General features: G+C 36.3%; 1 protein-coding gene across 6 annotated transcripts in view; it reads right to left on the bottom strand.

The window, feature by feature from the left end:
* LOC107694178 (synaptotagmin-1-like) overlaps positions 1–13,922 on the bottom strand; it is a 220,357-nt gene that overhangs the window by 4,319 nt on the left and 202,116 nt on the right. For all 6 annotated transcript variants that reach the window (XM_016493803.1, XM_016493802.1, XM_016493804.1 and 3 more), the window contains 3 exons: positions 10,243–10,410; positions 9,239–9,406; positions 7,152–7,269 (listed from right to left, as the gene is read on the bottom strand). In XM_016493803.1, coding sequence (XP_016349289.1) covers positions 7,152–7,269; positions 9,239–9,406; positions 10,243–10,410 — 454 coding nt within the window. The remainder of the gene's footprint in view (positions 1–7,151; positions 7,270–9,238; positions 9,407–10,242; positions 10,411–13,922) is intronic.

Genomic DNA, 13,922 nt, shown 5'->3' with positions numbered 1-13,922 from the left:
TTGGTGATTTCAAATGTCAACATTGGCTACCAGAAATCGCTTACCCCACCTTTAAGTCATGTAAATTTGTATTAAAATGAAAAATAATCAATACTGAATAAATTCGTCTCTAAAATAATTTTTTTCTGTTCTAAAATATTTTAGCAGATAGAAACAGCAGGTAAATTTCTATTTTTGTCTACAAACATTTTATTTTATATTTTATTTTATTATCACAAACTGTCAAAAAGTTATGTTAATTTATTCACCATAAAGAGTGTGAACCCTGAAGAACATTACATTTTTTAATGTCTGGAATTACAGACTTTAACTAATTTATTTTAATTATTTATAGTTACTTTATTTAATTATTTTAATGTACTACCACTCCTAGCTTCAGTGAATACAAAAGGTTGAAATTAGCAATTTTGTATTTACAACAACAACAAAAAAAAAATATTGCAATCTTTTATTCTTAATTATATTCTTACATTTCTCCAAATATCACAAAATAACACTGCATACAGCACCTGCAGCTCCTACTGAGGCTCCAATACAAATCTCTTGTGGTATGTGTTAGGATAGTACAAGCTTTTATTTACACATGACAGCTGTGTGCCCTCCAGTATTCCCGTTACATTACTGCCATTCAGGCACATCAATCTCTGCCAGGGCCTCAAAATACTATCCATCTTATCTATCATTTTCCAGCATCTATATTCTGTTTCCATCATGCATCTCTCATCTGTTTACCTCACCCAGTACTGATTCAGACTCACCTCTCTTAGAATCACTTTTTGATGGAAACTTCAGAATACAAATAAAGGATAGAATATCAAAACAACATCTGATTCTACATCTATACATCTTCCTTTTTGAAAAATTCAATTCAATTCAATTCAATTCAATTCAAGTTTATTTGTATAGCGCTTTTCACGATACAAATCGTTGCAAAGCAACTTTACAGCAAATTAAGTTTCTACAATATTTAGTGGTAGCTTATCAGTGGTGACTGTCAGTTAATGTACGGAAAAATCAATTAAAGACGTAATCAAACAGACGATGAACACTATTAACAGCAATTATTATATGATGCAATCAAACTTATAGCAAAATGTGGTAGTTCTGTATGTTGTTTCAGGGTTTGCATCATCTGAGGTCCTCTGAGGGGTTGGCATCATCTCTTCTCAGGTGTTCTGGATCCAGACTGAAGCTTGTGTAAATCCTAGTTACCACGGGATGTCAATGGGGAAAACTGTGAGGGAATATTTAGATCGGGTGGCGTCTGGTTATTTGTTAATCTAGCCACTGTGCTAAATAAAAACCTTGGATTGTTTTGGTTATTTTCTATGAGTTTGTGGATATGCTTGGCCCTGGCAACTTTTAAAAAGGGAGTTAAGGTATGTTTTGTATGTTATAATGAGACTTAAAGAGGGGAGATGTCATATGCCTTTCTGAGCCTTACAATACAAAATGGATGTAGCAGTGGTTATTGAGGTGAGAAATGGTTGAATTTGACAGATGTAACCATGTTTCAGAATTACCTTTTGTCCAATATGTCATTTCATTTTACTTTTTCTCTCCCTGATATGTCTCTTTCTGTCACCATCATCCTTCTCTGCTCTGCCCCAAAAGAGATTTAAAAAAATCTCTGGTATTTTCAATTCCCTCTTCATTTTGCAACTGATCTAAATAGTTTTTATCTCTCTAAAAAAGCCAGAGTAGCACATTCCAAACAGAGCAAGAGAAAGAGAGAGAGACCTAGAAGGCATGCTGAACTCTTCACCCATACCATATTAGGAGTAGGGCAGCACAAAATCTGAGGCATGCAGTTTTTGAAAGTGTAGATCTCACTGATCATAAGCTGAGGGTGTGTAAGACCATGGCCATAACCAGGGTTTGAAAATTAAGAATTGTGCTATAATAACACCTACAAAAATACAACTTGTACACTAAAAACTTTAAAAGAGACAGTAGATGTTTGTGAAAGATGTTTTCTCTGAACATTGGATGAACATTGTTAAATTAGACCATATTTATTGCATCAAAATTTGTTAATATTTTACTATAGGTTAGGGGTGGATAATTTTATATATATTTTGTATTATTCATGCAACATTACTGTTATAGATTTCATTAATAAGCATTGCTATATAAATGATAGCTTTGTCTAGTGCTCTTATGAATGTTTATAACATGACTGTGAAAGATTACCTTCTATATTGAATGAAATAGCATAGACTTCTTCATGGCCAGTGTTTGGGTATTTCATTTAATTCTGTAACCTACTTGTTTTGTGTCAATGATGCAGTGTTGCCAGATATTGCTATGAAAACAAATAAAAACCAAAAAATAAATAAAATAAACCAAAATTTGTTCAAATAAGTCATTTTGTAAATAAGATAAGATAAAGCTATTGCTAACCCTAAACTGCAACTTCCCACTTTACTAACTTTCCAAAGTGTCAAATTAAGAGGAAAAGATCAGGCCAAGAAAGCTTATAATAGCTGGATCTGGCAACGCGGTCAGTGTCTCGCAGTGACATGTATAGTTCTTCATCAGTTTCACACCACAGACACTAAAAATTCTAGCAAACTGTCTAAACTGAATTAGCTATACATGCAGACTGAGGAGTTTTAAATGGCAAATTAGTCATTCAGAAAGCAAACTGCTGATCAGTTTCCCAATATATCATGGTTAAAAACAAACAAACTGATTTTTGATATTTTTAATACAAATAATAATTATAATGAGAAATGATTTCTGAAGGATCATGTGACTCTGAAGACTGCTAAAATTGGCTGCTGAAAATTCAGCTTTAAATTACATTTTAAACTATATCAAAATAGAAACAGTCATTTTAAATTGTAATACTATTTCAAAATAGTATTGTTTATACTGCATTTCCTATCAATTAAAAGCATTTTGTATCTGTTGTAAAAACTGTACAGGACTATGCCCTGTAACTTAAAGAACATTGGTATGGCTCTGAGTGGCACAAAATCAATTTTAAATGCATTTTTTAAAGGTATTATACATGAAAAAGGTCTTTGTGATACAACAAAAAAGTATGCTTTCTTATTTTCCTTATGCATTCATGAAACTTCACAGTCTGACAGGGGGATCACATATGGAATGCATGCTAAAACATTTTATTCAGTCTATATGAGATGCAAAGATAGATTTCTCATAATAGAGCAGCACAGCACCTCCTGTTGAACTTACACTAACATTGCAGGATCTTCAGAGCTCTGGCCGCTCGCTCCATCCACGTTTAATAAGGTGAAAACACGCAGTAGGGCTATTTATGATGTTGAACTTAAACAGAACTTCTCCAGGTCTAACACTATTAACGGTGGTGCTTTTGCCTGGTTGCTTGGCAACAGAGTGCCTGAGGTTTGAGGTTGTTGGGGAAATCTGTGGTAATCTACACTCACACAGAAGCCAAGCCAGAAGTTTGTGGTTCAAGTAGTTGGCAGTGCCTGTAATGACTTGTGTTTATGGTTCATATAGTCAATTGAGAAGCTCATCTAGAAGGGATACTGAAAATCCAAGTGAAAATAAAACTGGCCCTTGTCTCTGATGTGGTATGTTTTCATTGGCTCTGGAACATAGGCATTCAGTCAGGTATGGTCTACAGACTCATAGGTGTCTCCTAGTGGTGGACTGCATGTACTGCATTCACCCTCAGCTACAGTGGGTACGGAAAGTATTCAGACCCCCTTAAATTTTTTTTCTTTTTTAATAAATCTGCAAAAATGTCAACAATTCTGTGTTTTTCTGTCAATATGGGGTGCTGTGTGTACATTAATGAGGAAAAAAAATTAACTTAAATGATTTTAGCAAATGGCTGCAATATAACAAAGAGTGAAAAATTTAAGGGGGTCTGAATACTTTCCGTACCCACTGTATATAAATGCTCATTTAAAAAACTGTGCCAATTTCAACCCCTATTTTGTTTAAATTAATGCTGTCAAGCGATTAATCGTGATTAATCGCATCCAAAACAAAAGTTTTTGTTTACATAATAAATGTGTGTGTACTGTGTATATTTATTATGTATATATAAAACAATCAATCAATCGATCAATTAATCAATATTAATTGATCAATTGATTGATTGTTTTGAAATTAATGATACTGGATTTGATATTTTGATATCTGATACATTCTTACAAATTTAAAGGAATAGTTCACCCAGAAATTAAAATTCTGTCATTAATTACTCTCCATCATGTTCCAAACCTGTAAGATCTGCATAGACAGCAACACAACTGACACGTTCAAAGCCCAGAAAAGTAGTAAGGACATCATTAAAATAGTCCATGTGACATCAGTGATTCAACCGTAATGTTATGAAGAAACAAGAATACGTTTTGTGCACAAAGAAAACAAAAATAACGACTTTATTCAACAATTTCTTCTGTTCCGTGTCAGACTTCGATGCGTGTTTACGACAGACTATTTTAATGATGTCCTTACTACCTTTCTGGGCCTTGAATGTGTCAGTTGTGTTGCTGTCTATGCAGGGTCAGAAAGCTCTCGGATTGTTCCGAAGATTAAAGAAGGTCTTACGGGTTTGGAATAACATGGGGGTGAGTAATTAATGACAGAATTTTCATTTTTGGGTGAACTATCCCTTAAGTGTGAATGAAGTGTCCAAATGCCTTTTGAGGCTTTGAAAAAGTACAGTAGCTTAAGCAATATAACATGGCACTAGCAATGCCATAGTCACGAGTTCTATTCACAGAACACACATGAACCGATATACTGCATAACCTAAATGCCAATGCAAATACAATTTGTATATATGCATATTCAAGTAATAATCTAAACCACAAAAAGCATAATGAGGAAAAATACAGAAATTGGTAAGCACAGCTCTGATGAATTAATCCAAATAACATTTATTTTAGCTGCAACAACCACATCTTGTGTGATTACGGAGAGTAAACAGGGTTTGAATAGAGAAAAGGATAAATTATAGTGTTCTGATGAGTCGTCCTCCCTGTAGCTGAATCACAATGGAAACAGTCACTAATTATTGGCATGATCCATGCGGGCCTATTGTTTCTAATCATGTGACAACTCTTTGGACATGCTCTGAAGTGATTCCTTTGGGAGAACAACTCCCCCTATAACAACAATTAAATCTGAGCCATTTTCACGAACTTGGAACAAGAAGAAAAGCAGAGAGAGAATGCAGGGACAGAAATGTTTTTCTAGTAAAATCAGTGGAAACACTGAGCGCTTTGTCAAAAAGGTTAATTTCACAAAACAAACCGTCGGAGTCTGGCAAAAACCCAGTAATTGATGGTGAAAGCACCCTTAACTGCACAATTTTCACACAGGATTTGATCGATCTGGCAAACGACCAATTCAACAAGCCCTACAATGAAACTCAATAGGAGGTTTGGGGTGTAGTTATCACATCGTGAAAACTATAGTCCTCTAAACACAAACCCCTAAATAGAACTGTTAACGGTGTTAATTTCAGCGGCGTGTTGGAGTACCTTATGAAACGTGACTGACAGTTTATAGCCGGCTTTAATCTGGATCGCTAATGGACTGGAGAGAGCGAGAAAGTTTGCTAATAGCTGTTCTTCTCTTTCTGAGTGATGAGAAGTAAACGTCAGGCCTCTTGGCTCCCAGCAGGTGGGTCTGGTACTGATGGCCTGTCCGCCTCTCTGACAGCAGGATCGAGACAGACCAGGTGCGAGAGAACCGGCGAGGGAGGTGGGGAAGTATAGAGGGACAAGACCGGGCCGTTTTTCATAAGTGGTTATGGCACAGATGAGGACTGATTTGTGAACGGCGAGCTGTAAATTTACTCAGTGAAAATGTATTAATGTATTCACCAGAGCCGAATATTACTTCAGCTGATAAAGCACAGCACAGCCGTAGGCTCGGAAAGTGTCGGATCATTTCAAGCCACATTTCGATGCCCTTGGGATTTGTAGCTGTGAATGACTGTATACGCATTACATGATTTTAAAAGCGAAAGATATACTAAAAATGACTTTGCATTTACATACAGACAACCTCGTGCAGCTATGAGAAAATGAAAGGGTTTTGAAACCGTGTTAAAGACAACATGAAAAGAGCATTCACAACACAATGCATCTTCTTAGTGTATTCAGCTGAAAAATTATGTAAGGCAGGAATTTGACTGGATGCAAACATGTTAGGCTATGATATTATTGTAATATTTTAAGATTTTTCCCCCACCTGCACACACTACCAGTCAAAAGTTTTTGAACAGTAAGAACCTTTTATTTAGCAAGGATGCTTTAAATTTACCAAAAGTGATGATAAAACATTTATAATGTTACAAAAGATTTCTATTTCAGATAAATGCTGTTCTTCCGCACTTTCTATTCATCAAAGAAACCTGAAAAAATCAACTCATGTTTTTTGAGCAGCAAATCAGAATATTAGAATGATTTCTGAAGGATCAAGTGACTGGAGTAATGACTGCTGAAAATTCAGATTTGTCATCACAGGAATAAATAACATTTTAACATACTGTACATTAAAATAGAAAACAGGGATTTTAAGTAGTAATATTGTGAAATATTTTTACTATTTAAAATAACTGCTTTCTATTTGAATATATTTTAAAATGAAATTAATTCTGAAATGAAAGCTACATTTTCAGCATAATTACTCTAGTCTTCTGTGTCACATGATCCTTCAAATGCAGGCTTGGTGAGCAGAAGAGAATTATTTAAAAAACATTAAGAAATCTTACTGTTCAAAAACCTTTGACTGGTGTGTGTATATATAAATATTTCTAAAACATATTATGGGGAGATAAAAAGTTCCTCAAACTTCCTCAAACTGAGGAATTTAAATTTTCTCCTATGAGTCATATAAGACTGATGTATCCAACAGATATGCAAACTTTTTTTTTTCAATTTTGTCTATAGGTTCAATAAACAGTTCCATTAAAAAAAAAAAGAATAATAGATTTTTCTGACTATTCATATATCAGGTTTTACAGGGTTAAGAAGGGCAAATAGAAGCCATTTTGATATCACTTTGTATTTAAAGACATACAAATTAATTGTCATGACAGCTGGCAACAAGAGACACTGTCCTAAACTGTCACATAATGGCACAACCTTTGTGCCAGGGTCCAGCTGACAGTGTGACTCAGTAACTGGACTCACCTGACAGGCCACCGACATCCATCTTCTTCAGGTTCTTGGCCTCCAGAACGACCACGGTCAATTTGCCAGCAGTGGGCACATACCGCAGAGAGAAACAGATGTCACCCAGCTTCTCTTGCTGTGAGTGGCAGAGAAAAGTTCAATCAGGGACATCATTGTCAAGGTAAAGAGAAAAACCGAACCTGAAAACCTGGTCAAATGTATTCACTAAATGAATTCTCTAACAAAAATCAACATTTCTTTAGAAGCAAAGCCAAACCGAAACATCTCCAGCTAAAATAATTTTGCTAGCACAAAAGACTAAAATATTCCCCTTTACACAAAACATTTTTTTTTTACGTTCGCCCACCCAACAGGATTTATAAGAGAAACTGAATTGAGGAGCATAGTGTTTGTATTATTTGAATCTGATTAATTTTCCACAAATGTAGCTGCACCGGTAAACACTGAAAATACATTTACACGTACACACATTGCATTAATATTTCAGGAGCCATTCTAATAAACATGGACACAAACACATGTGACATATAGAAAACAACAGGAAGGGGGAAAAGGTTACATCACTTTACTTTCAACTGGCTGATGCCATTTCCACACAATCAATTTTCTGTCAATTAAAAGGTCATCAGAATGGAAAAATAACATTTCATAGTTTAATTAAACAAGGTAAGTCCTACAAGGTAAATAAGTTGAATCGACTGCCGAGATTTTTTTTCTCCTCTTTTTAAAATTGTGTAGGAAAAAAAAGAGCAAAGAGGACCGAACTGGGTGGAACTACAAGAATCTACGGCATTTTACAATCGATTTTCATTTAGTTTTTTACAGGCACTTAAAGTGCCACCCTCAGGACACCACTCTAGAGATTCTTTGATAAAAGTCAATACGCTCTAGCTTTCTCAAGCAGTGCTTGGAGTGCTCCGTTAGTTCATCGGACATGGAGTGTAACAGAAGCACAAACTCAAAGAGCAACCTTCAACGTATGTAGATAGCCTTCAAATCTCTGCCCTCAGCAGGCTTTTGACGGCGTCATAATTAACCTTTACACCAAGGAACCGTGGCACAAAAACAAGGTTCCCATAGAAACCATGGCTTAAATGCTATATTCCATGACATTTACCATGAAAATTGAATCTCCCCAACCACTGCTTGGAAAGTCACACTTTTTATGAATAAAAATGTGGCACGGCCCAGCTGATTAAACTGACATTTCCATTGAAGATGGATAGCCCTCAAGTCTTGCACTTGTACAGTTAGTACATTTCCATGCAGCTCCTGCTAAATTATATTTACTCTTGTTGTGTACAACCTTTTCAATATACGAGTTAACATTTGGGAACATTTCAAACTTATTTGGTGGATTTGTTAAAGAAAAACACGGGGAGCATAAAGGCTAATTCACATTGCACAGACAGACCAATGGCGACACTCACCAGATTACAGTACGTAATTTCTCAGACATTCCAAGACCCGACAAACACGATTCAATATGTTCAATCAGACAAAACAAGCGCCAATGCCAACAGATGCCATCGGGGTAAAACACTGGTCTGTCAAAAACTGATGAATGCATCTACTGCAATTTGTCTGCGTTTCCATTGTATACAGCAAATCTTGTAAAGGTGCACACTTTTTCTTATTTTTAAAAAGTTACATTTATTTTTAAATAAAAAAAAATTATTTTACTATATTCTAAATCTGCGAGGATGTATCGTTTCAGTAGCCTAATAAAAACTCTAATTTTACACAAAATGGGTCTCCATGTTGAGATCACATGTCTAGAAAAACAAAAACCAAAAAATATTTTGACTCATTCACTTAGCAGTTGCTGCCAACTGGTATAACAATGTTAACTTCAGCAAAAAAATCTGAATGTGAATGGATATGATGTAAATTTTCTGTATGAATGGTTTGAAAAGATTCAAGTCACTAGGAAGAATCACTACTAGTGAACAACTGAATTGGCAAAAATCCCACTTGTGCTCCAGAAGGTCAGGCAATAAAGATGGACTATTCACACAAAAGCTAATATTCAAGCACATTACCAGGGAACAGGTTATTGCCACCCATGCATATGAGCTTTTTACCTCTTCTTTCTCAGCGCTCTGGAGGTCCCTCCACTCCTCAGTCACATGACTAAAGTCGACCTTATTCATGGGCACCTTCACGTCTCCAATAGCATCGTGTTTGGAGAAGCGGTCAAAGTCATACACCGTCATCACCAGAGTTTTCCCTCCAAGCTCAGTGTAGGGAACCTGTAGGATATGAGGGGTGAAATTAATAGCATGCATACCTACCATTCTAATCTCTCTCAATTCCAGTTACGGAACTTATCTAACGCTGAGATGCTGGGATGAAGCTATAGGACAATTGCATGTGCGCAAGAGAAAGAGAGAGAGATTTGATTCTTGATTACCTCCAATTGAGCTGTTTTTTTTTCAGACAAAACTCATTATCCCGAAGGACTTGTTCCAACATGGCGACAAACTGCTTGATTGGCCGGGAAAGAGATAAGACCCAAGGGTTGCTATTTTGTCCTTGACGCTATCACACACACCAGCTCTCCAGTCTCTTCATTTCAATAATGAAGGCACTTGTGATTACATGTCAGAGCTCTGTGGTTATCTCTCTCTATGTTGGCGTGCAGCTCATTTCTCATTCTCAAGGTACCTTGTCATAGTTGAAATTGCGCTAGGCTAAACAAGAACCAAACACGCAAACAGTCCTTTACAATTCTTTTAGGAATTCCAACACTTCACTTAGCAATTTAATAGAAGTCTAGAGGTCTGAGTGCGGTAATTACACAAAAAGGTCTTTCTAGCCACATGACGTCCTATAAAAATGAATCAGAAATCTCTACTGAACATTCAAAATAGAAATTATTCTACTTTCCGGATGACAGACACCTGCAGGAGTCCATCTGCATGTTTACATGTAATTACTCCAACGCATCGTGCCATTTACTGTCTTGTTAATACACCAGAAGAAGTAGTCAGAAATAACTCTATATACTGCATGAGTAGAATGCAAACGCACGGATCCAATGAGAAATCACTTGTTATAATTCAATTCTGTTAGGTTTGTGACCTACCTTAAAGGTGAATTGCTCATTGAAAACGGGATTCAGTGTCTTCCGGTGGACCTTGGTCTCAAATTTCTTCTTCTTGTCTGGAAGAAGGTAGACCTTCACATAGGGGTCAGAAGTGCCACCCATATCCATAGCGGGCAGCTCTGCTGCTTGGATGATCCCCACTATGAGCTATGAAGGGTCAAACGTCAAAGTTAAAGAGATCATGAGTAAGACCTTGAAGAGAAGTGTAGTCTTTGTCTAAACCATCACCCCACCACCATTCTGTAGGAGCTCACTGTAATGCTGGATCAGATTTATGTGAAGACAGTTGGTCTTCTTTTTCTAAAGCACCAAGATCTGCTGTCTAACATAAGTTCTACACATTCATGTAGATTAAAAGTATCAGGGTCTTTCCATAAAACTGGTGTTTTTTCAGCTTGTCTGGTGACTTTCAAGCTTTTTGTTATTGTTACCTAGAACTTAAACTATTAAAAATTGTTTCGAGTAATTGTAATAAAACTGACATAAAATATAAATATAAAATAAAAAAATAACATTAAATTAAATTAAACGTATTAGAAATGTTGCCTTTGAAACTAACTGAAATAAGTTGAAATATAAAAATGTATAAAAAATAAATAGAAATATAGAAAACCCTCATAAAACTAACAAAAAACACAAAGTTTCTAAAAGTTCAATTAAAATTGAAATGTAAACTGAACGTATATTAAAAAAAATAAAAACTACAACAATAGTATATAAGTAATACTAAAATGACACTACATTCAATATTATTCTCTCCATAATATTGACAATTTCATACTTTTCGAAAGTTTGGTGGACATACCTTCACTGTTTGAGAACTTCTGCTCCTAAAATTAGTAACTAGTACACACTGAAAAAGTTTTAACTGCCTTCTTATAAATCTGACGTGGATTATTGTGTATTTGACTTCAACTGTTTGGTTCTCTTTATGGGTGGTATTATAGTAAATCAGCCTGGAGAGTATCTGCTTATTTATATGAAAAGCCACTGAGAGGTCAGTTATAGTTATGATGCTGAGGTGCGTCCTTCAGACCCGGGCTGCATTACTCTTTAAACAGTCCCAGCATTAAGGAGGCAATGGGGTCAGGCCATGTCAAGCGTGGCGCTCCTGATCCTATCTCCCCATCGGCTCTGATAATTGATTGGCCGGCTGGCTGGGCTGAGGTCCTGATTGACCTGCCAGTCACCATATCCCCTGCATGGCCTCATGGGTCCTAGAGTCAGTCAATCAAGGTCCCATCAGCTTCCCATAAAACGCCCTGTCTCTGTGTCTACACGTGCACTCGGGCGTAGAACTCTCTCTCCTCTCACCTCCTCTCTCACTCTGACCAGCTGTCACACTTCGGTTGTGCTGCCATGGGAAGGACTGTAGTCTGTGACAAGCTTTACCAGTGTTTCTGGTTTAGATGGTGGCCATCAGAGAACATTGTGATTGTTTCTTGACAAAGGAACTATAAAGATTTTAATATCCTGTCAGGCTGTAGTAATGTTTGATTTTTTTCTTTCTTTTTTCATTAAATGGTGGTGGGTTTCAGGTCTGGACAGTTTTATTGCTTCACATTGTAATCTTGGATGAAAAAAAGCACATGTTCTGACTTCAAGAAAGAAACACCCCCACAAACACTGTTCTAACACAGGCACAATCAAACAGGAAAACATCTATATTTTTAAAGAATTAGTTGAAAGGTAGAAAATACTCCACAAATGATGCCCATTGCTCCTATAGTCACTGCTTCCATAAAGCATAAGTGAAAATGGTTGACAAAATAAGAGTCCTTGTTATTTATTTTAACCAATAGTTCTCTTTTGTCAGTCATGCAGTTATGTTACCTTTAACTTTGTAAGAACTGGAGAATTAAATTTTAATATATATTGATTCCAGTCTTTAACATTTCATACTACTTGACAGGAGAATACTTAGATGTCAGCTAGATTTTGACTCCAGATTCATATCTTGACATGTTAGCAATGAGAAATTCAATATCTAGATAATAATAAATAAAGTGGAATTTACAATTAAATGTAAAGTTCAGTTCATCCTCGAGAACAGAACACCCTCAACATAACCCAATTGTAACACTTCTTTCAAGATATTTGATTTTAATGCTATTATTGCTTTGAGGAGCTCCTGTAGCTTAACAGTAGAGAATGGCACTTGCAAAAGGATGGTCATAGATTTGGTTTGCAGGGAACACACAAACTGATAAAATACCCTGAATGCACTCTAATTTGCTTTGCATAAAAAGGTCTGTGTGCACAATATACTTATTAAGTTGTGACGTATCTAATAATGTTTCCAGTTCCAAGCCTCCACTCTATTACGATTGAGAATACTATCTCTACTACTTAATTTATTTATAGCACAGATTAAAGCTAAGCTTTTAAAAACTCACGGTGTACACTACAGTCTCTGAACTCACTGTGTTCCGGACACTAATAATTTATTGATTCAGAAAAGATGAATCACTGTCTGGCCAACTGAGATTTTGGTATGGAGATAAAAGTTAGAATCATGATTTTTTTTGGTTTGTAGTATTACAACATGTTGTATATTTACATTTAGTCATTTAGCTGACGCTTTTATCCAAAGCGACTTACAAATGAGGACAATGGAAGCAATCAAAATCAGCAAAAGAGCAACGATACACAAATGCTATGACAAGTCTCAGTTAGCCTAAATGTATATTAGCACCATTTTTTGTTTGTTTTTGTAATCTGAAAACAATGACACGTGGCATCAGACTTACAGTAAATAGAGTATTGTTGATATGCTGACCTTAAGTTGCAGTTGTCATTGTTTGCTGAATTTTTGGCGGGTGAAATTGTCATTTCAAAAGCAGATTTCGCAACAGGTTCAAGTTGTTCACTTAAATTTGCAGCGTTGAGCAGAAGAAAGCTGTTTGGTTTGAAAGTGACTTCTGTGTGAGTTCTTCACACATCGCTATACTACTGACAACAGACAATGCACCATTTGTACTTGCAAAATTTTGCAAATTATACTGCACATTTAGCCCAAATTACGCAACGTATCTATCAGTGGCATCGCTGTCAGTCTCACTGGAAGTTTGCGATACACAAGCCGATGCCATCTTTAAGTTTAAATGAGAAGTCTTTTGTAAGTAGCTCCTAGCTGTGAGTTAGATTGAATAGTTGTGGACGACAGTAGCAGTATGAGTCAGGGTGGATCTGTCTCTGGTTGTTTTGGACATAGATGGGGGGTGAAAGACTATCTGATCCTGATGAAACTTTGGCCATAATAACCTTCAATCGCTCTGCAGGCTACACAGTTTGAAGAATCAGACTGATGCAGGACATGCTGGAGGTAGATTCAGCCGTATGACTTCACCTCAGTGGGTGCAGTGCTCACAATCTCTCATCTGAAGGCTTTGAGCTGTCATCTTAAATTACTGCTGCAATGGTTTTCAGAGAAAACTGTTTTCTTAGAGGGGTTTGCTATTCAGCATAAACAGCGAGGGGTTTCTGGGATGCGTTAGAAAACAGGCCACGATTGCAATGATTCACCTCAGTGAACGTGTATGGATTCGCAGCTCAATCCAAACCTCTTTTTCTATCCTCATTAATAATATCACCCTTATCTGCACTCTGCCTCTCTGTCTCCCTGAGGAGCCACCCTGGATTCTGAGATATTGTGTCTT

The sequence above is a fragment of the Sinocyclocheilus anshuiensis genome, unplaced genomic scaffold, assembly GCF_001515605.1.
Source record: "Sinocyclocheilus anshuiensis isolate Anshui unplaced genomic scaffold, SAMN03320099.WGS_v1.1 scaffold1003, whole genome shotgun sequence".
NCBI lineage: Eukaryota > Metazoa > Chordata > Actinopteri > Cypriniformes > Cyprinidae > Sinocyclocheilus > Sinocyclocheilus anshuiensis.
Note: the sequence above shows the minus strand (reverse complement) of the source record. Positions and strands in the feature narration are given on the sequence as shown.